Raw genomic sequence first — 23,930 nt, 5'->3', positions numbered from 1 at the left:
ATGATTGGCTGCTCTACAGTTCTTGGATTGCGTTTGAAGTTGACCAGTTGCTAATTTTCACCAAAGTCAGTTTGAATGCCCAGGCGAAAAAAGTTCTCAACGCTGAACTTTATTGCGGCCGTGTAAAGGGCTGACTGACGTATCGATCAAGGATCCACCCGGTACGGGTCGCGAACTCCGAAGTGCGGCCCCACTTCAGGCCGTTCGCGGTAATTTGAACAGAGAAAAGAGCGATTCTTGCCTCGCCCCAAAATGCCCCGTCTGAACGGGATGCAGGGTCTTTGCAACTCAGATAAGGTTCTCTTGAGAACGCTCAACTCCGTGCCGGGGTGGACCACTCAAGATGTTGCAAAGTGCCGATTTTATGGTACCGTTCCTTTTTTCAGCTCACAGCAAATGGGCTCGTATTGGACCTCACTAGCCCATGCAGGGACAAGAGCACAAGAAGTTTTTGGCACTAATGCTGGGCGCAGCCGAAAAGAAAAATCGCCAAGCGACTGGTTCAGATGTCAGAGTAAGAAAAGTTACCCCCTTCAACGGATCATCTTCGTCCGGGTGCCAAGCAGTGTTGCGATGTGTGGCGTAGGCACATGGTCTCTGCTTACCCTTTTATTTTCTTTTGATCAACTGCATGAGGGAGGGCAGGCTCAGAAAGAGCAGTTTGATTGGCCTCGAGGTGTATTTAATTGAACAGAAAGAGAAGGACGCGAGGGATGGGATGCCCTGCGGTTGATATTACTGTGGTGTTATCCAGAAACATGCATGTCTCGTTCGGCTGCAGTAGATTGGCTGCCGATCTGGGTGTCGTTGAGACCAGGATGATCAGTGACAAGCATTATTAGAGTAAAACCAAGTTCAAGGATTGTAACGTGCGTACAGGCATAGATGCCGACTGACAGCCTTAGCAGAACCAGGAACACGGTGTCATCCGTCCATCGAATGAACCCATCCGTGCCATCCCCAGCCTAGCGTCCACTCTACCACCAGCCAGTACGAAGGTTCGTCGAATAACCCACGCACATGGGGTGATTGAGACTAGCCTGCCCTATCCGTCATGTCCCAGAATAATGTCTCCGGTGCCCAGGGAGGGAGAACTTCCCGTGCAAGGCAATCCCGCCCTGCCAGCCGCTCCATGTTGTGCCTGATGGGCGTCCGTGTTCTGGCCCCAAATTGGCTTACGGAGCTGACGGATGTCTTAAGTGCCCACACTGATCTTCCAATCGAGGGATGACCCGCCCTGTACGGGCGTGAGAAGCCTCTCATCCCTCCCTTTGCGGCTAGTCTTGCCAATTCGCCGCTTGCGAAATGTTCTCTGCCAGCGCTGTCTCGAGTCGTGTATTGTCTTGCGTGATACAATATGTACTGAGTCTGCCCCTCGGCAGCGCCCCCAAGGCTTCTCTCCTGTCCTGCTCGTCGTCCTGCTTGCTCTTTCTCCCAAGTCAGCCGCCTCGAAGATGACGATGTACATGAGCGAGAAGCCTGAGCTGGCGGTCCGCAGGCCGCTGCGGGAGCGGTTCCTCCACCAGATCTCCCGACTCCGATACCGAACATGCGCACTCACGGGCCTCATCCTCATCCTCATCTCGACGTTTTGGTTGTACGGCAACAGCGGACCGAACGGCCTCAGATTTCCATTCAGCACCGATATGTTCTCCGGGGAGCACACAACATGGATTGACAACTCAACGCGATCTGACTGGGTCAAGCCGCGCCCTGGCCATATCATCCCGCCCAAGATCTGGCAGATTATGCTTCCGAAGAACTGGAAAGACAAATACCCTGTCAACAACCCCGACAAGCTGAAGGAAACAGCGTCATGGTTGGCCATGAACACCGACTACGCCTAGTAAGTAACCTCCAGCCTTTTCTCTCTGCAGCTTTCGGAATGGATTGTTCCTTGCAGACCTTTCCGTGGTCCTTGGTACCTTCCAGGATAGCGGGACGGAATGTCGTTTCTTTGTCCAAACATCACCGACGTCATCAACTCTATTATTAGAGGACAACAAATCTTTTCTATGCCGCAATGAGACATAGAGCTAACCTCGCATTGTGTAGTACCCTAGTTGGCGGAAAGGGCGGCAGAGAATTCGTCGAGCGCCGCTTCGGAAATCACTCGAAGATCCTGCAAACGTACATCAACATGCCTAACGTCGGGATGAAGTCCGATATGCTTCGATACCTGCTCCTCGACGTCGAGGGCGGGGTCTACACCGATACCGATACCCTCGCCCTCAAGCCTGTCGACACATGGGTTCCGCGGAACATGAGAAATGCAACCCGGCTGATTGTCGGTATCGAGTTTGACCAGCGCGATGGCCCTGCCTGGGCTGATATTCCACATGCGCTTCAGTTCTGTCAATGGACGATTGCGGCAGCTCCTGGGCATCCCGTTTTTAAGAAGATGACGAACAGGGTGGTTGCTTCTGTTGAGGATCTGGTTCGGCAGCATGGTGTCAAGGAAAGCCAGCTGAAGCCGACCAGCTTCGAAGTCATGAACTCGACTGGACCTGCGGCTTGGACGGACGTGGTGTTTGAGCACTTGCAGACCATCGAACCTAGCCTGACCGACATTCGAAACCTATCATACATGACAAAGCCGACGTTATACGGCGATGTCTTGGTCCTTCCTATCGACGGATTCGGGATGGGACAACTGCATTCTGACAGTACACACGACGGAACCATTCCTGATGATGCCTTCGTTCAACACTTGTTCGGTGGTTCTTGGAGAGATCAGTGACAACTGATCCGCACGTTAATGGAAAGGCGGCGTTTATTTTGGGAAAGGCGATCGGCGCTGGTTTTCTTCACGAACTTCTCATTGTTAATGGTCTTCTAAGATCGACTTTATGGATACCCACGATGATAGCTATAACATAATTCCTTCACCTGCATACGATTCATGGCTCGAAAGCTTACTTTGGAGCCAAGTGCTCGCCACGCTGTCGGTGGAACATGAAGCAAAGGCCAAGTGCATCAAAACGGTAGCGACACCCTGACTGTACCGGAAGGATTGATTGCCACCTCCACACTATATCAGCATGCTGTAGATCCTGTACGGCCCCTTTGACTCGCAGGTGCTGCCTTGGTAAGGGGTCCTCCGAAAACCTGTGGCACGAGCCGGACACGTACTTGTTGTAGCACGAAATGACACAGCCGAACAGGACTAGAGCGCTGCCATCTTGATCGGGCGAAACAATGCCACTCATCATTTGCCATTGTGTCACGGGTAGATGATACGGCCAATGGTCAACCTCCTCATGTCTTGAAGTTGTTTTCCGAGCCAGATTCAGCTGTCTCCATGCTGGGAAAACATCCACCCTGGCTGGCTGCGGGAAATCCTGCATCAGGAGCTTCGCCGTAGTGCACAGAGGACCGCAATATGTTGAGTATCGGGATTGACTTTTGACTACCAGGCAAGGTCGCTCTCAATTGCAGCTTCGCAGTCGCATTCGCTTCTACAACACGGTTACACTGGAACGTACATTGACTGTAGCAAGTGTATAGTGCTTCTTACATCAGGAGCTAGCGCTCAAGCAGTGTCCGCAGATTGCATCAATCTGATCTAGCATATGTACTGGGCCAACCATGAATATGAGATTATGAACCCGTAGTCTGATAATCTGATAATGAATTCTGTGGAAGTACATTGAGTACCTTGAGAACCTCGAAATTGCTTCCGAACCAGTCAATCATGCACAGAATGACATTCTGCATAGACCTCCAAACCCCTTTCAATTTTGATCTTGGGCCTGCTCGCAAGAAGAACCAGATGCAGAAAAATCTCACACAGGCTCGTGACCCGTCGTTCTCAATCGCTTGTGGTTGTGGTTAGATAGTTGAGTTACAGGTATGCGGGGAAGAAACACCCAAGAAAGTCAACGAGTGCGTATGGGCATTCAGTCTCGCTGACATCCAGGTCAAGCAGGCTCCAACCCCAAGACGCTGTCAACATCCACATTCTGTAACACAAGAGGAATCCTTGCCCAACAATGACGGGAAGATCTTTAGTCGTGGCATCCTGCTTTAGACCGACTGCTCACATCACGATAGTAGATTGAACTCCCGGGCAACTACGGTGCCCGAAAGGATTGAAGGATTTCCACTGTAGCATGACTACTGGTTAGAATAGGGTGGTAATGCATTACAATAGTGACACTACGTTATCTAGACGAGAGCTATCTAAACGGACAGAACATCTTGTAAGTTGGCCTGACAATACAGACTTCAACTTCCACGCGAGAGGTAGTATATATATGTCACTTCAGTCGTCCTTACTGCGCCCTCTCCCTCTAGTCGTCGCCTCAGTAGTCTTGAGCCTTTACCATAATTGAATCCATAAGAGAAAAGACCTAATTAAATCCTTGGACCATCATCTTTCGACCCCTACGGCAACTTTTCATCATGAAGTTCTCCAACACCCTTCAAGCTTTCACCCTTGCCATTGCTGGCCTTGCCCAGGCACTTCCCTATGGCTGGTACGAAGGAACCACGCTTTCGAATGGCACCATGGAAGCCAAGCCTCTCGGTGCCAGCGACACCAAGCTCTTCACCATCGAGCCATCCGCGGACTGGGAGAACTCCGTCAGCGAGCGAAGCGTCGATGGTGGTGAACCTGTCTCTCGTCTTGGTAGACGGTCCACCTCCTGCTGGGGCTCAGCTCTGGACCGAGCCGGCACCGATGCCGCCGTCTCGGCTTGGAAGAACAAGGTCGGACCAACTGGAGCCTTTGCTCTCCGTTCCGGCAGCAATCTAAAGGCTATCTGGTTCATTCGAAGCAGCATCTCTGCAAGTACAATCAGATTAATAAACTATTTAACCTAAGTAGTTAAAGTAAGGCTATCTCTATCCCTTAAGTAGTTAATTTAACCCCCTCTAATTAAATTAACTAACTTAATATCTTATAATCTAGCTAATAAGAGGCTATAGATTAGTTAGAGCTCTATTTATTTAAGTATACTTAGTTATTAAAATATACTATTATTACTAACCCTTTAATTACTATATATTCTAATAAAACTTTTTAGAATACTTTTATAATATTAATTAGTAATTAATTTTTTTTAAAATCTCTAGAGGGATAGAAGTAATTATAGTAAATTAAATAGTATAAGTATTATTAAGATTAAACGCTATTTATAAAAGATATTTAGTATTTTATTTTATTCTTATTATTTATATATATTATTACTTTTATTATCCTTAAACTAAAGATATTTATTACTATTACTATTTTATTATTAACTATTAATATATATATTATTTTAAGTATTTTATATTTCTAAATCTCTATATAGATTATAAACGCTCTTATTATTACTATCCCTCTAAATCTTATAATTAATAACTTTATATAGATTATTATAAGTAATAAGAAGTATATATTTAAAATATAGCTATTATAAAAATAAAAATAAGGTTAATTTAGCTAAATTTAAGATTATAATACCTTTTTTATTAAGGTTATTTAGAACTATACTAAGAAGTCTTTCTAAAGTTATAATTAATATAACTTAAAAAATAGCTTAAAAGTTTTTAATATTACTATTATATTTACTTCTATAGAGTACTTACTTTAATATAATTATTTTAGCTTTTTCTCTATATTAATTATACTTTAATAATATTAAAGTATTTATAATATATATAAAATCTCTCTTTACTTAAATAAAAACTCTAATAATATTACTCTTTTATTATTAATATATATATTAACCCCTCTATTACTAAAAAAGCTTTAGTTTAGTAATTTAAATATCTTAAAAGCTAAAATAATAACTCTATATAATCTCTATATAGCTATTATTATCTCTATTAATCTCTTTTTCTCTTACTTTAAGAATACTTACCTCTAATAAGTATTATAATACTATAGTATAGAGATTACTAATAAAGTATTATAGAAGTATATATTTATTTATAACTATTTAGATAATATCTATTAATATAGAGAAAAGCTATTAATAGTAGAACTTCACTTAGTAACTTTAAAAATCTATTTATTATTTAATTTATAGTTATCTTTAAATATTTATACTTTTATAGCTATTACTTATTATTTTATTAATAAATATAAAGCTTTATAATCTTATTTTCTAGTTTTCTATTAATATTATAGTAATTATAGTAGTATTACTTTCTTAGAGACCCTTATTAACGTTATTAATTAGTATTAGATTTAAGATTAAATTAAAGTAGTAATTTCTAATAATATTATAATTAATAATAGCTATCTCTAAGCTTTCTATTAAAACTTTAACTTAGAGATAATAGAGATAGATATAAAAGCTTAATATATATAATACTATAGCTATATCCTTAATCTTATAGTTTAAGTATTCTTCTTTAGTGCTAATAAGGGGACTTTTAAAGCTAAGTTAGATTACTACTAGTTAATAGACTAATATAAAGAGGATCTTAAGCTTTAATAGAAGATTAGCTTTATTAGTTAGTTTTATAATATTATTAAGTTTATCTAATTATTACTATAATACTATAAATAATACTAAAAAGTTTTAGTAGATATTAATAAAAACTCTAAAAACTTCTAAATTTTCTTAAAATTATACTAAGAAGCTTTTTTTATTTTAAATAATAATACTTAATAAAATAGTATATATCTTATAATTTAGAAAGCTATAGAGAAAAAAATAGAGATCTAAAACTTTATATTATTAAATAATAATAATATAAATATTAAATAATATATTTTAAAAGTAGACCTTCTCTTTTTAGATAACTAAAAAGTACTAACTAAAATAAATATAATTTTAAAGCTTTTCTACTATTAAATAAAGAGATATAAAGGATAAAGTATTAATAATAGTTATAATTAACTTTAAGAAGTTATAATAAGTACTAAATATTTTCTTTTTTATCTACTAAACTAAAAGATATATTATAAAGCTATAATCTCTCTATTTACTAATAATAATCTTAAAAATTATTTATAATAATTATAGTTATATTTAAGCTAAAGTTATTACTACTAATTTTATATATAAACCCTTCCTACCTATATTTATAAAAATTAAGTATTATTAGCCTTATAATTAGCTTTATAATTTAATTTACTTAATAAGAAATAGTAAATTTTCTTTTATAGTAATATTAAATAAACTTAATAGAAGTTATAAGAATATTATAAGTTAATAAGAAACTTACTACTCTTTTTTATAATAATTATTCTATATCTATTATTTAGTATATTATACTTATATAATATTTAGTAAAAAGATTACTAAAAAAAGTAAATTAATAATACTCTAAGTAGTTTTATAAACTACTTTAATAAGTAGTATTATAAAGAATAGCTAAAGGATATATTAGCTAAATTAGAAGTAATACTAATATAATATCTTATTAATCTTAAAGTTTAAAGTAATAATAATATTTACTTCTAATAATAAGTTAATAGCTAATACTACTAAACGCTACTTTAGATTAATAAGTTTAATATCTTCTTTTAAAAGCTTCTAAAAGTTATTAATAACTTTATTATATAATAACTATAGTAGTTAGAGATATTCTTAGTACTTTATTAGCTTATTATTAATATTTTTACTATACTAGTAATATCTACTAACTATAAGAAAGCTTTTAGCTAAGCTAAATTAACCCTCACTTTATAGAAGTTTATAATAAGCCTTAATACTATAAAAAGTCTCTAACTAATAAAAAACTAACTAAAGAGGGGGGTTATACTACTTAGTAATAACTTTAAGTTATTAAGATTATTATGAATTTTTTTATATAGCTATAACGTATTTTTATATAGCAATTAATTTATTTTAATTACAATTAGTCTAATTAATCAAAAATACTAAAAAAAGTAGCTAATTCAGTAAGTCGGGGGGTCAAAATTGACTTAATTGCACTTGCGGAGACGCTGATTCGAAGAGGTGTTAAAGTCTACTACTGCATCAACGCACCCAACAGCAGCGGAAGTCTTGATCTTGTTGACATCAATCACGCCCTCAAGCAGATGGACACTGCGTGCCCTCCGTACACTGCTGGTTACTTCCGGTGGGACGGATCCGTGGAGATCTTTGGCAAGGCAGCAGAGAATGTTCCCATTTGCCGAGGTTAAGACTCAAAAGGCGATTCAGGAGGCTTAGTTTTGTTTGAGTTGTTGAACATTGCGACGAAAATGGCGAAGGGGTTTCAGTTCTTGTCTGTCGCTCCTGATGTTATGAATCTGGTCGGATTGGCCGTGGTTAGAGGAGATTGTTGAAGCAGCTGCTTCTTTACGTAAACGCAGTCGCTACCTACATACATATAAAACTAAGATTTGACGTCAAATCATCTATATCTTCTAATCTTGCGTCTTCCTTATGATCAATACAAAAGCGAGGGAGACAACTTATGCTCGCTTAAGTGGGAGCAATTCACGGGGCGCATTATCTTGGCTGGTCAAGATAACGTTCTGTGCTAAACTCCAACATGCCGGGGACCACGATGGACACCTACTATCTAATAGAACCCCCGTTTAATCTATATCGAGAGAAGCCAAGTTCTAGCCTCAACACTTGGACTTTGGCTTGCATCGTGCATTTACTTTTGCTGTCCGGGCGGAATATCCAGACCTGTCACAACGGGGACTGATCCCGGTCGTATCCATTGTTCTTTTGGTCATGGTGTCCAATAATCCTTCTGAATTGCTGAATTGCTGAGTTTTAGAGGATTCAGGTCCGACTCAACGTCTATAAGTAATACCCAGGAAAGAAACTTGTATCACGCACTATGGGACACAACTAAGGAACAATTGCCATGACACATCGTGAGCTACATCTATCAAGAGTTCGCAGAAAATAGGTTGCAAATTAATCTTAACCCAGAAAACGGTCGCATGCTAGCTTCCAGGCACTGCGTTACAGCATGAACTAGGAGACCGACTCGACTTGCCTTAGAAAGAAAGGTTTGAAGCTAGGTAATTGTCCGCCATTCTGACTCCTCTAAGTCGATTCATGTGTTGCTAGCATCGAAAAACAATCTTTTCAATGATAAAAGTCAGGCCTCTCGGCATGCTGGGCAGAATATTGCGCTTCCTTTTCGGACCGAGGCTCCCATTCTTTGTGACGGGTAAGCATATGCGGCCATATGGCTGACATACAGGCTGTCTCCGGTGTCGTGTTTCAAAGCCAATTAATCTCAGAGCAGCAGTGTCATTGATACGTGTCCACGTCGGATTACATAAGGATTTGAAGGGCAGTGTCGAATTTGAGGTGTCTGATTGTGTGGTGATGATGGACAAGTATTGAGTCTTTCGACATGAGTGGCTCAATTTGTGTACAAAACCAACCGGCCGAGCCAACTGCCGATTGACGTTATGCAGAGGTTGTGCACGGGACAGCTGCTTGCATCGAGTCGTCTAAGCGAACTCGCCAAGGGGCTGACGATGCATCTAAGCAGGATAACAAGCCTCGGGGTCCTGATTCCCGTCCGTTTGCCTGGGATCGCCCCATTTTTGTCGGGTTGTCGGTGGGCGAACTCTCCGTCCCGTCTGGAACTGTTCGCTTCAGTGGCTTCAGTGGGTGACACCGTGGTCGGACCAGGCTGCAGCGCCAAGCATGGCTCACGATGAATCATCCGCGCTAGCAAGGGCTAATGCATGTTTTGGTTGAGAATGACTAGGATCATCCCAGCCATGGCGTTGTGCAAGAGCCTGTCATCCTCCACTCGAAGAAGGGTCCGGAATGGGCTGCCGACTGGGAGAATGAGGGGTGACATGTCGCTGACAGACGCTTCTTTTTGTATGTTGCTGTGATGGAATGACGATGGATGAGCCATTGAGCATCACATTGAGCCATTATGTTGACGTTGGACATCACCACCCAAAAGTGGTGGTTTCGTATATCGTGCCGCATATCGGTGTCCGCGGGAAAGGTTTCGTGAGCGATTGTCGCTTACCGGCGTAATTCAGCATGCTGAATGAGCCATCTTGGGTCATGTTGAACCACCAAGGAAAGAAGATCGCGAAATCATAGAGAGGTAGATTTAAATAGCCTCCATCATCGTAGAGTCTGTTTGCAATGAAGAAATGAGTTCAAGTTAACTCCAGCACTAACGACAAGAAGCCATGAGAAGTGCATGGTACATCACAATGATCAAGAGATAGGCAAGTTGACAATTAACCAAACATTCCATTCATTAGCTGCTACATGATGACAACACCGGAAGATGACTGAACACAAAACTCTCTCGCACCTTGTGGTGCGAGTCCATGGGTCCATTTCCAGCCGACATCGTCTGACAAACACCAGCGCTTCCCTCATATAACTCATTCCCACGGAGGCGAAAAGACAAAAAGGCTGACCATCCAGCTACGGCTTAGTTTCCTTGCGCATGACGCTCCTAAGAGCCTCGGTCTCTGCCTCCTGACGCGCGAGACGAAGACGGAGTTCGTCGCGTTCGCGCGTCATGTCCTCCAACATCTTCTCGAGGTCCGAGATGCGATCAACCTTTTTCTGGCGGTACTTGCGGGCGGCGATGGTGTTTCGCTGCCGACGCAGGATCTTGTCGGTGTGGGGGGTCGATATCTCTTGACCTTGGCCGTCAGAGTTGGGCGAGGAACGGTGAGATGATGGGGCCCCCGGCGCAGCAGTGTATACTGACATGTCCAGGGGTGGAGGCTGATTCGGACTGTTGTTGTTCGAGCTGTCACTGGAGCCGAAGAGAGGATCCAGGTGAGGAGGAAGGAGGCTATCCGGGAAGGTGTCGAAGAGGGTTGGTGGTGTAGTGTCAATGTAGGGGAATGCTACATATATGTTTAGCTTGAGGCCAATCGAAGGAGTCACAGAATGAGTCAACTCACATTGGTCAATTGAGCTGTCGAGGGGACTGGCACTGACGTGAGGCGTCGCAGTAGCGGAAGACGTCCACGGCAGAGTGTCCCAAGGTGTCGGATCAAGAAAACAGGTAAGGCTCGGATCGGTGTGGACGGATTCAGGTCCGAAGAGCCCAAAATCCGCACCCGGGAGACCAGCGGTCGACAACGGTTGTTGTGGTTGATACTGAAGATCGTGAATGAAGCCGGTCTCGCCGGGGAGATTGCAATTATCCGCTGCCCATGGCAGACTGTTGGTGAGGTTGCCACCAGAATCTGGCGATCTGGCGGCAGGCGGCCGATGCTGATGCTGCGGCGGCCGGCATTGTTGCAGAGTGTAGGGGCCCCGTTAACTAGGGGCCAGAAGTTGGCGTTTGAAAAACGGAGGGAGTTGAGGGTCTCGACTTGCGAGATAGGTTGATTGTCCTGAGGAAGGAAGAGGAAATCGAGGAAAGACGAGCGCGGGGATGGGAATTATTAATGGAACTTTGGCTTCAGCGGTAAACCAGTGATCGGCGGGGAACTGTTATCATCCTTGCGGGTTTACGGCGGCCGCATTTCTGCTGACTGCAGCATACAACGCTAAACTCTTGTTGGCTAATGAGAGTACGGAAGTACATGGCGCAGTTTGTCTGACCTGTGGCAGTACTTTGTTAGAGGCGGACGGACTTTTTCGAGTCATGTGGAGTTCATCTTGCAGTTAAGAGAGTTGAATTCTCATTCTAACCCAGTTCAGCCACATCTGGCATAAAGTATGCATCAAGACCCTTTGATCGTTCAAGCCGAGATTGATCCCTGCGCCCAATGATCACTGCTCGAAATACTGCCTACGCGACCTCCAGGTCAGGAAAAAGAGCTGACAGGTTCACTCTTGCCTTGATGACAAACGTGTTTGCTTCATCCATCGACTCTGTGCCTCATTGAGAGCATCCCCTTTTGCCAGAAACAAGCAGCTGAGCATACTACGAATTTGATAGCGCCCTACACATCAACGGCGGATCTCGACCAAATCAGCCCACTTCCAGGAGACGCTGCAGAGCCCGTAAATCTACCTAAACCGGCACGCCCTCTGACGTTGCTCCTTCAGAGACCCCTTGCCAAGTGCTCATCTGCGGCTCACCTTTTGCATGGGTCGGGCCCAACGCGGAGACATAGCGACCGACCGACCGGAAATCTTTCCCATCCCTCTCATTTGAGTTACCCTCGGACAATCCCACCATCAGATGGATCCAGCACATCTTGCAGATACGGCGTCGACATCGCCGAGAAGCGCTGCCAGCCAGGCCGGCTCACTCGAAAGCGATAACAACAGCAACGGTAGACTATCTGTCGCTCACCGCCCCAGACACACCCGCACCAGCACGCCTAAAGTGAGGACAGGCTGTGTGACCTGTGAGTACCAAAAGCCCCGCTCGCGTATGCTGCACTCCGCTCACCCTCAGCAGGCAAGTGAGTTTTACAAGACGCCTAAGTGGCCGATCCTAGGCTGTTATCTAACATTAACCCTTCTAGAAAACGGCACATCAAATGCGATGAGGCAAAGCCACATTGCATGAACTGCCTGAAAACCCGTGGCGTATGCGATGGGTATGTCGTCAAGCCACGGAAGGCGAGGGGCAGGGCCGCCGCTCAACCGCAACGACTCAACCCTCCGTCACCATGTCGCGCCAACCAGCGTGTGCTACCAAGAGAACCGGACATGAACTCTCTGGACTTTGAGAACGACAGAGACAGCGTTTACTTTGAAGACTGGAACGACCTTGTTCAGGTTTCCCTCGGCGGTGCGCCGTTCTCCCGTACCAAGCTCTGGAATGAGATGATGCCGCAACTCAGCAGGCAGAACCCGGCGCTACGACATGCGGCCATCAGTATCGGCGCCATGAGCAGGGCGCTGTCACAGAAAGGGAACTACGTCGTCGCGAGGAACTTCAACAACATCGCCGACCTTCTTCAGAGCCAGCACTACCAGAGCGCCATCGTTCATTACTGCCAAGCTCTTCGACTGCAAGCCCACGCCGACTTTCAGACAGCAAGCATTCAGGAGGCAGTCCTACTATCCATATTGTTCGTTTCGTTCGAGGCCCTCCGCGGAAACCGGCACTCGGCGCTGCAGCACGTGAGATATGGTTTCGTGCTATTACAGGAACTGCTCATGAGCGAGGATGCGGACGCGCGTATCTGGAATCTCGCCCCAGACCCGCGACAACTCATCACTGAGGTCTTGGACCTGTACAACCACCTCGACGTACAGAGTCGCACCGTGCTAGCCGGCAACGTAAAGACCAGTCGCTCACCAGCCTATGAGCTCATTAGAGGCCTCAAGGCCCGCGGTCACACTATTGAGACGTACAACATGCAGATCCAACGCTACACAGACCCAGGGGAAGGCAGGAAAAATATGCCAGAGATCTTCTACGATGCCGAACAGGCGTACACCTGGTGGCAGGTGTGTCAGCGGCGAATCGCGAAACTCGGTCCGTTATTGCTCAGCGTCATCGACGATCTCAAGTTAGATGAGATAACAGACGAGAAGGGAATTGACGAACTCCTTGTGATCATGCAAGACCGCCCGGAGCTGCTTGCATATTGCGAGAAGTCCATGGGGCACTTGCAACAATGGCGAGCATCTTTCGAGCCTCTTTACAACAGGACTCTATCAGACAGTTCCATCAGTCGGAGAGAGTATCTCAAGATCTTGCATCTGCGGATGCACTACTTGATCATGTTTATCTACAGCTTCTTCCCCAAGTATGCAGATGAGGCGACCATCTCCAGCATGACACCGTACTGTCGGGAGATCAACGAAGTTATCGAGATATTGCTGCGCGAACAAGAGAAGGATATCAAGTCGCCGGCGAACCTCTTCTCTATGGAGTTTGGTATCGCATGGCAACTCACCATTGTCGCCATGACCTGCCGCGATCCACTGGTAAGAGAGAGCGCGACACGGATTCTCGAAAAGTACCCCAGGCGGGAAGGATTATGGGATAGCCAAGCTTTCCTTGCCGTTCTTCTCAAGAATCGTGACCTTGAAAGAGACAATGCCAAGGAAGGCACGGCAGCGGAGCAATGGAGACGCCTATGCAGACGCGAGTTCATATTTGAGGATGCAGGGGAAACCATCATTTTCCGTTCGTTGAAGAAGAACCACACCACTGGCGAATGGGACCTGGTGGAAGAGACGGCCGATTTCAGAGGTGAGGTGGAGGGTTTGGTATGGAAAGAGAGGCCTTTAAGCGGGCAGGGTTTTATCATGACCGGTATGAATTGATCGGCGCAGTAGCCATGTTGGGCTTTGGAAGTGAGACATACTAATGTTCTCACAATAGTGGCAGGAGATCCGGTGAAGGAACCAACCTCGCTCTGCCATTTGTAGGCAATGTTCTGTTTTCAATCGATACCCAAATTTCTTTGGTCAACGGGACTGTGGGACTTGGTACAGTTGTGCTGAGCTGTCTTCTAACATGATGCGAGCGATGAGACTGGCTCCGGCCAGAGTCAAGTGCCTTTTAACACATCTCATTCGCGTCTTGGCATCGGGAATATCCACAGTCGACAGAGACTAACGTAACATGGTCTGTGATATGTTCCTTTCCATGCCTTCCTAATCACCTCCTTGAGAACCAAGACGGATTGGTGGGACGGTTGACCTGGAGATGTTCGCCTTCCATCTTCAGTCTTGTAGAGGCAGACATGGTTTGATCTCCATTATCGAAGTTTGCCAACGATCCGGAGGTGACCAGCGGCGCATATCCATCGAATCCATGGCGAAAGCTTCCGTGAGGAACAGCGGCCGCTTTGCTTTCTTGCCTGTCATGCTGCTCGCAGGGCGTGCCTTGATTGACATGAAAGTTGGTATCGTGTTGAAAGTCCTTCTCATTATGGAAGAGGACGGTGATTGCAATAGACATTCCGATGACTTAGCGGGGCTCGTGAACGATACGGCGCGGATTCGTTTGCCTTGAAGTTGCAGAAACTTGGGCAGGATTTAGTATGATGAAGGGGAGTGCCAAGAAAAAGAAGTCGGCAAGGGAGGGGAGCGATACGTGCCCAATATGGATTGCTGTTCAGGAGCAACCATCCCCATCCTCAGACGTAATCACTGAAATATGTACGTTCTGAAAACTATGACGCAGAAGACTGACGAAATCGCATCCCAGGTTCAGCTTCCAAGGTTCTCGGCCTTGATTGCCGTAGTTCTGCATGTCGCGAGTAAGTCTGCTGTCGCGTGTTGGAGCCGACTCCATCGCTCTTTATTTGCGAAAGCGAGCGCTGGTACCAGTTCTCAGTCTAAAACTGCTGGTTCCTGGCCGTGGGATCCCACCGCGCGCTTCTTCACCGACTTACTCAAGACTTAAAATTGAGCAGGACTAAAGACATGGCGATTCTTTCAAGAAGAATCACTCAAGTTGTATTCAGTGAATAAACAGGCGCGGGAGTTGACAAACAGGCAGCGAAGATCCCACGTTCATTTACAACTGCATCTCAAGATTCGTCGCACTGGCCGCTGCTCTCAAATGGAAATCCACATAATAGAGTTTGAACAACGGAACGCTAACCCAATGCGGCAATCTCATGCCCAATGAGGTTGCTTCACACTCGAAGTCAAGTTCGTGTTGGCCTGACTCAAAATGCCTCTGCTTGTTGCGCGGAGTTTTTCCCTTCATTTGGAATTAGGAGACGGAAGTAATCGAAGTTCCGGAGACATCAGAGGAAGACTCATTCCTAATAGTTGTCGAAATTCCCGTGGCTCTTCGGCATTCAGTCTCCTCGAGGAAAATCACGCTTAGCTAGTCGAGATGGTGTTCCACGGTCGACCGTCGCCGGCCTGCTTCCCCTGCAGGTCCAGAAAGCTAAGGGTACGCTCCCCATACCACCGTAAAGAAACATTGAAAAAGATGACAATCAATCTGGAAGTTTGAGCTCATACTGACATTGGCGATTTTTCAGTGCGATCTTCGACTAGAAGCTTGCGGCCAATGCCGTAGAGCTAAGATAACCTGTCACGGCTATCGGGATCCCAACGCTTTGCAGTTTCGGGACGAGTCTCGGTCGGTGGAGCGGAAAGTAGTCACCCAAAGAGACTACGCAGTTATTCCAGGGGTACAAGGCCAGCCGACTGGTCTCGAACTGGGCTGGGACACCCGAGCTCGCTACGCTTTCTTCTCGACCTACATTGGCGGGTTCACGCGCAGCATGGGGGAAGTAACCCACCATTACAGGACGGCCACAGCATGCGATCACCTCTCTGCGAGCGTCGAAGCTGCCAGCTTGGCATATATGGGCACGCAGCTAGGCAGTGCGCATCTGATCGCGCTCGCCAATTCCAGTTACGTCAAAGCAATCCAGAGGCTTAGCCGGTCTTTGAATGATCTTAGCTCCGAAGGAGCTGAGGAAGCTCTTCAATCGGTTCTTCTACTAGACATGTACGAAAAAATGGTCCATCGCGATCCCCAAAACTCCCAGGCCTGGAAGAGTCACTCTCAGGGGGGTCTGACCCTCCTACACTCCCGCGCAACAACCATCCTATCCAGCCCGACTGGACGTCAGGTTGCCGCCCGACTAGTGACTGCTGTCATAGTTACCTGCGCAACAGTCGGTATCAACACGCCTAAAGAGCTGGCTACAGTGCGCCGCAACATTGGCTATCATGTTAACAGTCCCAAGTGGAGCTTTCTAGGCATTCTGAATCGCGTCTCAAACTTACACTTCGATTTCAAAGCGGGAAGAATATCAGAACGCAACTTCGTCATCCGAGCTAAGAGTCTGGACGATCAACTGGCTACATTGGAAGCGACAGTGCCATCGACATGGCGGCCCCTCTTGATACCAGTCACCGGGGGTAATCCTCATGTTCTCGGCACATATTATCATCTCTACCCGGACCACTACACCACGCAAGTCACCAATGCGCTTCGAACAATGAGGCTTATTCTATACATCATAGTAAAGCGTTACACTGCGGATGGCAGCTATACTCAAGACAGTGCCTTCAAGAAGACGATTCGAGACATTGTACATCACATTTGCGCGTCCGTACCACAATTCACGTTGCCAAGGGTGTGCGAGACGAACACCCTTCCCTTCTCGCCCGTGCAACAGCTTCAGTGTCGCACATTCCTCGCCCCGTTATATCTTGTCCACCAAGTGTCGGAAGATGATTCGGTGAAGCAGTGGGTGAAGAACTGCCTCGCAAACATGTGGCAGTCCGGAGGTTTGAAGACGGCGAAAGACATTGCCGAGGTCATGGACACGGAACCAAATTTGGACTATTGGTCAGTCTTTGCAACGACAGGAAGCTACGCATTTGCAGCATAACAAAAGAGACTTGTTCTAATCTAAATGGAGCTCTACATTGAGCTACCGATGTTGCTTCAACCCTCCAAGTCCATCAGAGACTTCACGGAATCCACCACAGTCTTCTCATATACTGTCCACTTCATTCCCAGAATTTCCTCGGCTCTGGAAGTGTTGTAGCCAAACGACTTGAGGTTCGGGTTTGGTGCTCCTCCCATCGCATCCAGCCCAGGCAACTTCTCCCGCAAGTCTGGGAACTTGTCCCACACAATCTTGCCCATTTCAGCGTTACTGTAGAAGCCGCTGGTAACAAAGAAACGCTTTCCAGCTGCTTGGTTGGTCTCCATGGCCTTGACATGAGCCAATGCCACATCGCGAACATCGACCCAGAGAGGCAGTGCCGTAGGCGGGATTCCGCCCTTGTGCTTGCCAGTAATCACCTCTGCCAGGAGCTGGTTTGAAGTGTTGACCTCAGCAAGAGTCGTCGGCGGTAGTCTGACTGGGCCGTAAATCATTGGCGGGTTGATCGTGGAGAGTGTGAAATTGGGTTTCTCGTTGGCGACGAAATCCCAGGCGGCCTTCTCTGCAGACTTTTTGGATACGACGTAGGCACTAACGGGGCTGATGTACGCGTCTTCAATGGTCAAAGGGCTCCAATCCTCTTCTGAGTATGTCTTCTCCGCCCCCGAGGCGGCAAGGCCTGGGTTGAGAATAGCCGCAAAGGAGGACGTAACCACAACGCGCTTCACGTCTGGGCAGGATTCTTTGATCGCATGCAGAACTCCAGTCGTGCCCAATACCGCAGGGTCAATCAGATCCTTCTTCGGGTCGGTGACGTTGTAATGGAACTGAATCTGATGAGCAACGAGGGGAATTGAGGCTGTCTAGGTTTCGTCAAGCTTACCGGACTAGCCACATGAAGCACAGCTTCCAGACTGTGGGTGCTGAGAGCGGAAAAGGCTCCTTTGGCTGCAATGTCGGGGACGACGATGGTTTCGAGCTTGCTTTTGGGGACGTCTTTGAAAGATCCATGAATAGCCATAGCCTTCTCTTGCGATCGAGCTGTCGTCAGGACGGAGTGTCCGCGTTGAAGGAGGACATTGATCACATGGCCGGCGACGAAACCCGTTCCGCCTGATCGGTAGAATCAACCTGTTAGCTTTTTCTCGCTGGAGTGTATCCTGACGTTCACGGTACCTGTAACAAGGACTTTGGTCATCTTTAGATTGACGGAAAGACCGTGCCGACTGGTTAAGAAGTTGGGACGATCTGTAAAAAATAGCGGGCAGATGAGACGATCACAAATAGACAGGATTTTATGTCTGTCTTGCGGGCTTACGGATGATTTACTAATTCTTTTACATCCTTTAAGGTTGGAAGACACCATCAAAGCTGTGACCATCTTGCCGGCTGTTCATGCGGCTGGGGCGGTATCCGCACCCAAGATTGGCAGAAGATTGACCGCTCTGTACGTGTCATGAAATCAGACGATCTGACCCTGAGGAAAGCGTAAATTAACCATACAATGAAGAGAGCCATATACCAAGATCAATTACGTCGATGGGACCCGTGGAGATGGATGTGACCAAAAGGTTGTCGCCCGGCTCCGAACTGAGCAGAAGAAGTATGGAGAACGTAACGCTAGCCATATGGAGTTTGATAACCAAGATAGTCGGATGCGAGGCAAGGATCTGTGTTCCCACAACGCAGATGAGGTGCCCACCGGCGGCTCCGAATCATCGGTGACAGAAAGCTTAACTCCTGTAAGGCCGATCGGAACCTACTGTCAGCCTTACTTCTACAATACAAACGATACCGAGTTTCACTTTCAGGTCCAATAGCTCCAGAGTTTGACCGAGCCTACTGACTAACGGTTGTTGGGCGACGATGGGGGCTGCCTCACATATAAGGGCGCCATCCATTCGACGGAGCTTGCCACAGCGTACAAACTTTCGACAACTCCGATTACACATAATTCGCCGCTTCTGTTGGTTACGCGTTGCATCTGCTCTAATTCATCCTTATCAAAATTGTTTTCGCAATGGCAAAGTACGCGAGAGATGCACCCGAAGGGTTCCGTAATTCGATTGAAAATGTTGCGGTTGTTGGTGTAAGTTCGTGGTTGACTCTAGCGACCATTGGGCTTTGGATACTAACATCTTTCGAGGCAGGGGGGCAAATAGGCAGAGCTATTGCAGTGCAACTTCTGAAAACAGGAAAGCACCGAGTCACAGCTATCACGCGCAGCGGGAGCAGCAACTCGCTGCCCGAAGGTTTAGAGAAGACATTTGTTGACTACAACAACGAGGAATCTCTAATCGGCGCTCTGAAAGGCCAGGATTTCTTGGTCATTACCCTTTCCCTCAGCGCGGCGCCGGGAACCCACAGCGCCTTGGTTAGGGCAGCGGCAAAGGCAGGAGTGAGGTACGTGATGCCGAACGCCTACAGCATCAATTTCGCAACCAGCGAGAATCTCCGACGAGACATCCCTGTTGGGAACACGGTCCTCGCAAACATCGCCGAGATCCACCAGGCCGGCATGACATCGATCACGTTGATGAACGGATTCTGGTACGAGTACAGCCTCATTGCCGGTCCTGCAACCTTTGGATTCGATCTCGACAACCGCATCATCACGTTTTACGACGACGGCAAGAAGGCCATCAATACGTCAACTTGGGTTCAGTGCGGACGCGCAGTTGCTTCACTTCTCAGTTTGAAAGTACTCCCTGAAGACGAAGATGACAAGTCGACGACGATTTCCGAGTTCCACAACAGTACTCTCTTCGTTTCAAGCTTTAAAATCAGCCAGAGAGAGATGTTCGACAGTGTGAAGCGAGTTACGGGCACGGCGGACGACGACTGGAGGATCTACTTCGAACCAACCGAGGCGCGCTACAAGGCTGGCATGGAAGACATGGAGAGGGGGAAGCCGGAGGGCTTCTACAGATCGATGTATGCTCGGGTCTTCTTTCCCAGCGGAGACGCAGACTTCGAGTCTGACGGCGATCGCCTGGGGCTCCCGGCTGAAGACTTGGACGAGAGCACGCGCTACGCCCTGTCGCTGAGAAGTTCGTCTTAGAGCAGCCTACAAACAAACAACAACAGCCAGAAGCACTGATCAAAAGAGGAAAAATGCGTATAGCATCATAAAGCAAGTTTCAGCCTGCCAATTGACAATTCTCGTGCTACTCTATTCCCGCAACATCCTCTGGTGTATGCATCTCCTTCATCTGCTTGACTCCATCCACCGGACGAAGCCAACTCGCCCGAGTGTCAATGAACTGCTCCACCTGCGGCTTCAACTTCTTTTCAACCAAGCTGAAGTCATCGACAGTGCCGAGACGAAGGATACTCATTCCCGGCAAACCCGAAGAGACACGGTACAAGAGGGTTCCACAGTTTCCGCAGAAGTGGTTGGCCATATCGTTACCCGTGGCAATGGTCTTGGACTGGGTAAAAGACTTCAGGGTTTCCTTGCCTCGAAGGTGGCGTAGGTGGGTGTCGGCAACTGTAAAGTTGGAGCAGAACATCGATGAACTTATTTTGCGACAGTCGGCGCAGTGGCAGAGGAATCTACTGATGAGGCCTGGCCCATGTGTTGGCTGTGGCAGTAGGTCAGTCAGGATTTCAAGCTAAATTGCAAGCCGCTGTTAGGACTTACGAAGGCGAGCTGGACGGCACCACAAAGACATGTGGCTGTTGCCTCATCCTCGGTGGACCAACCATCAGTAGCGACACCGGCCAATGGGAAGAAACCTTTGTTGTAATCTTGAGTGGTCGCCATGTCTGGTGATTGTGTTGTAAGTGGGGCGGGGTTTGGATGTTGTGTTGCTGTTGCTAGAGCTGTTGCTGGCTGAGCTTTTCGACAATAGCACGCGAGAAAGGCAGGTTCAAATACTTTTCAAGTCTCTTCATGGGCAAATACGAGCGGCAAGAAGACGATCGCCAAGGCCCGGATACTGGTAATCATGCCATGATATGCCGCTGACATAACCTCTTTTGGTGTTGGCCGACCCGATGTTGCAACATCCAGATTGGGGCTTTATTCCAATTTGGTGGAGATAGCAGCGGTTTGCACATGGCGGATTGAGAGATAGAATCGACCAGCTAAACTTCAGTGCTGATTCGTAAGCTGGCCGATTTGTGATTGGTCAATTATGGGATGCCTCCTCTTGAGACGACCTTAACTTTGAAGCATTGACTGCATCTGCGTCTTAAACCCGACAGAGGTCAAGGGCAGATGCTTGCCAGAAATGCGGATGACGTGAGTGACTCACGGCGAGTCGACTTGCAGTGCTGACAAACAACAGCTGAGACCCCTGGGCGACTGCGGAGAGAAAACCAGCCGACGTGCACAAGCTTAGAAGTACGATGAGATGACAAACACCAGACGGTTAGGAGGCTCTATTCTCTGCAAGCACCTTGCATTACAAGATTATCCAAGCATGTTATTTGCAATCTTCGAATCCACTACACTCGGTTGAGGTGCAGCTCCATTCTGCACCGATGCTTGTTCGCGCTTCTTCGGCAACAAATGCTCAGGACACGGTCGATGACCCTTGGAGGGCATGTTCCCAGGGGGAATGTCGCCAACGACAATTCCCTGGTTCTGCGGGGCGTTTGTAGCTATTTCATCAATCAGAAATTGTCGGGAACAGAAATGAGTTCGACAACACTGCAAGGAGAAGGTGCTACACATACCAACGCTGTTTACTGTATACATCGCGAACTTGTCAAGTCCTCGTCCCACGGAACTGAACTAATGGCCGTCAGCACAACGTTCGCTATGCTGTTTTCAAGGGCATCAAGTCATACAAAACCCATGATGGTCTTCTGTCGATCTTTCCCTTGATTAGAAACTATGGTCTGCTTGGAATTCAGGTGGAAGATCGTTGAAGTGGTTTTAAGCTTAATTCAGCTCTTTTATCCACTGTCGGAACATCGCCTCCAGGGTCCGCCTTGCAAGCAAGAAAGAGGCGTCAGGCATATATGGGCTGTGCTTATGGGCAGGCGCTTCGAAAAGAAGGCCATGTGATGTCATGTACGCCAATGCCTTGCGCCCGGCTTGTGAGAAGTGAGGTTTCCCCACCAATCCGAGCAGGTCTCTTTGGCGGCCATTGTGGGAGTTAGGCGTCTTTGAGACTGCTGCGCCGCTGCGAGGCCTGGTCATCCACCACATTAGGGGTCTAGTCTGTCTTGGCAAGAGGACATAAGGTGTTTATTGATTCAGAGATCCTGAGACGAGTGGAGGGGACACTTTCATCCACGATATGTTGCTCTCTTGGATTGAAGACGAGATCATTCTATTCTTCTTGCCTTGGAGACTTGAGACCAGCACTTCCATTCCAAAGAAGTTCATGGAGATGCGAAAACCTGCACACCAATGGATTGGGGCGTATTGGGTAACCTGAGTACCGCTCTACTTAAGTCGTAAAGCTATTTACATTGCATGCGTCAGTCAACGACTGCGGGTATCTACGTTCCTATCCAACTTGATTTCTCTGGCCATAAGTGGCGCCCAAGCGAGATCATTTTAAACATCCTTGTTCTGGCTTTCTCCGCAGTACCTCGATCACCGCGTGACCCCTTATTTGAAGTCGCCGTCACCATTGCAACGCGACAGAGGAATGGCCTTCTGCTGCTTGGCACAAACGGTGATGGCTCCAGCGACCCACTTCACACCCTCATAGGACCCTTCCTCGTACGAATCAGCGATCCACGTGCCCGTTTGCTTCAGAGAGCCCGGGCATCCCTGAAAGGTACGTCCGGACCGGCGGTTCACCCAGGGACGGGTAATGACAGTACCGGTCCAACCATCCTCAATGGTGCCGCGCACCGTCGTGGTAGCCGTTGTCGTCCACGTGCGGGTGTAGTCAACGCCAAAGCTTGCACCCAGACGGTCCTTGATAGCCTTGATGTCAATACCAGCGCTGCCAGATACACTGTTTGCGACTGAGTACGAAGAGGCGACGGAAACATCAATGCCCTTGCCGAAGCCAATAACGACGGGAGCCATTTGCACATCCCAGTTGACGAAACGCTCCGTCTTGTCGGTTGTGATGGAAAAGGTGTTTGAGCAGTCACGAGTGTGAAGGTTGGAGTCGGAGGTCTCGTTGAATGGAGTCGGTGCAAGATGGTTGGCGCTGTCAAGCCATTCTTGGGGGAACTTGGGGGTCTCCGGGTTGATGCCCTCGCTCTCGAGGAGGGCGAGCCATTGCTTCTCGTTGACGACCTCCACTGCAGGGCATTAGTTTGATAAGCCTTCCATAGAATGCAAAGTGTATGAGAGAAACTAAACAAGAGAATGACATACCATTCCCGTTCTTGTAAACAAGCATTTCATCGCCAGCCAGGTTATGGTCTACAGACCGTCTAGTGCTATTCTCATATTGGCTTCGAAGGGCGAGGTGAGGAGCAGCACTTGCGGCCGTAGCCATGAGAACGGTTATAAGCTTGGCAGAAACCATTTTGCCGACAAAGACAAGTAATCTCCGGGTGCTGAGAAGGGATATCTGAGGGAGAGAAGGAAGGGATACTGAGATCACATCAAGTCGCAAATCGAGTGGCAGCCATCATGGCTTTATAGCTTTTCAGCTCGTGCAGAATGTCGGTAGTATGTCTTCGCCGCCAGTCAATTGTAAATGTCACTTAACACAGACTATCGCATGAGACTCGGAGTCGGCTCAATCATCAAGGGCAGTGGAGTTCATCCGACGATGAAGTCGCTTGCAGCGCCAACCCAGCGAGTCATGGCGCAGGCTCCAGATAATTGGGTTGAGAAGCAGCCAACCACCAACCCAACCAT

The 23,930-nt window shown here is 47.1% G+C and overlaps 8 protein-coding genes across 8 annotated transcripts; 4 read left to right on the top strand and 4 right to left on the bottom strand.

Annotated features, from left to right (window-relative positions):
* Window positions 1-1,454: 1,454 nt before the first annotated feature.
* och1-0-1 (Initiation-specific alpha-1,6-mannosyltransferase) lies at window positions 1,455-2,740 on the top strand (the record flags this gene model as incomplete). Its single annotated transcript, XM_036644536.1, has 2 exons — window positions 1,455-1,846; window positions 2,056-2,740. 2 exons carry the CDS (start codon window positions 1,455-1,457, stop codon window positions 2,738-2,740), a joined length of 1,077 nt encoding a protein of 358 aa, XP_036490956.1.
* A 1,664-nt stretch (window positions 2,741-4,404) lies between these two features.
* Window positions 4,405-4,824, top strand: CGCS363_v012686 (uncharacterized protein; the record flags this gene model as incomplete). Its single annotated transcript, XM_036644535.1, has 1 exon — window positions 4,405-4,824. One exon carries the CDS (start codon window positions 4,405-4,407, stop codon window positions 4,822-4,824), a length of 420 nt encoding a protein of 139 aa, XP_036490957.1.
* Window positions 4,825-10,322: 5,498 nt separating this feature from the next.
* Window positions 10,323-11,151, bottom strand: CGCS363_v012685 (uncharacterized protein; the record flags this gene model as incomplete). Its single annotated transcript, XM_036644534.1, is given in 3 exon segments — window positions 10,323-10,756; window positions 10,814-11,076; window positions 11,096-11,151. 3 exon segments carry the CDS (start codon window positions 11,149-11,151, stop codon window positions 10,323-10,325), a joined length of 753 nt encoding a protein of 250 aa, XP_036490275.1.
* Window positions 11,152-12,524: 1,373 nt separating this feature from the next.
* On the top strand, window positions 12,525-17,143 carry CGCS363_v012684 (uncharacterized protein; the record flags this gene model as incomplete). The annotated part of the gene is made up of 2 exons (XM_036644533.1): window positions 12,525-14,039; window positions 15,776-17,143. 2 exons carry the CDS (start codon window positions 12,525-12,527, stop codon window positions 17,141-17,143), a joined length of 2,883 nt encoding a protein of 960 aa, XP_036490338.1.
* Window positions 17,144-17,199: 56 nt separating this feature from the next.
* azaE-1 (Ketoreductase azaE) lies at window positions 17,200-18,341 on the bottom strand (the record flags this gene model as incomplete). The annotated part of the gene is made up of 3 exons (XM_036644532.1): window positions 17,200-17,970; window positions 18,027-18,256; window positions 18,320-18,341. The coding sequence occupies 3 exons, from the start codon at window positions 18,339-18,341 to the stop codon at window positions 17,200-17,202; spliced, it is 1,023 nt and encodes a 340-aa protein (XP_036490339.1).
* Window positions 18,342-19,163: 822 nt separating this feature from the next.
* CGCS363_v012682 (uncharacterized protein) lies at window positions 19,164-20,204 on the top strand (the record flags this gene model as incomplete). The annotated part of the gene is made up of 2 exons (XM_036644531.1): window positions 19,164-19,232; window positions 19,290-20,204. The coding sequence occupies 2 exons, from the start codon at window positions 19,164-19,166 to the stop codon at window positions 20,202-20,204; spliced, it is 984 nt and encodes a 327-aa protein (XP_036490959.1).
* Window positions 20,205-20,310: 106 nt separating this feature from the next.
* CGCS363_v012681 (uncharacterized protein) lies at window positions 20,311-20,909 on the bottom strand (the record flags this gene model as incomplete). Its single annotated transcript, XM_036644530.1, has 2 exons — window positions 20,311-20,727; window positions 20,787-20,909. The coding sequence occupies 2 exons, from the start codon at window positions 20,907-20,909 to the stop codon at window positions 20,311-20,313; spliced, it is 540 nt and encodes a 179-aa protein (XP_036490340.1).
* A 1,803-nt stretch (window positions 20,910-22,712) lies between these two features.
* Window positions 22,713-23,592, bottom strand: CGCS363_v012680 (uncharacterized protein; the record flags this gene model as incomplete). Its single annotated transcript, XM_036644529.1, has 2 exons — window positions 22,713-23,362; window positions 23,439-23,592. 2 exons carry the CDS (start codon window positions 23,590-23,592, stop codon window positions 22,713-22,715), a joined length of 804 nt encoding a protein of 267 aa, XP_036490342.1.
* Between the last annotated feature and the right edge of the window lie 338 nt (window positions 23,593-23,930).

The sequence above is a fragment of the Colletotrichum siamense genome (assembly GCF_013390195.1).
Source record: "Colletotrichum siamense strain Cg363 chromosome Unknown KSG_Cg363_contig08, whole genome shotgun sequence".
In the NCBI taxonomy this organism is placed as follows: domain Eukaryota; kingdom Fungi; phylum Ascomycota; class Sordariomycetes; order Glomerellales; family Glomerellaceae; genus Colletotrichum; species Colletotrichum siamense.
This window is presented reverse-complemented; position numbering and strand designations above follow the sequence as displayed.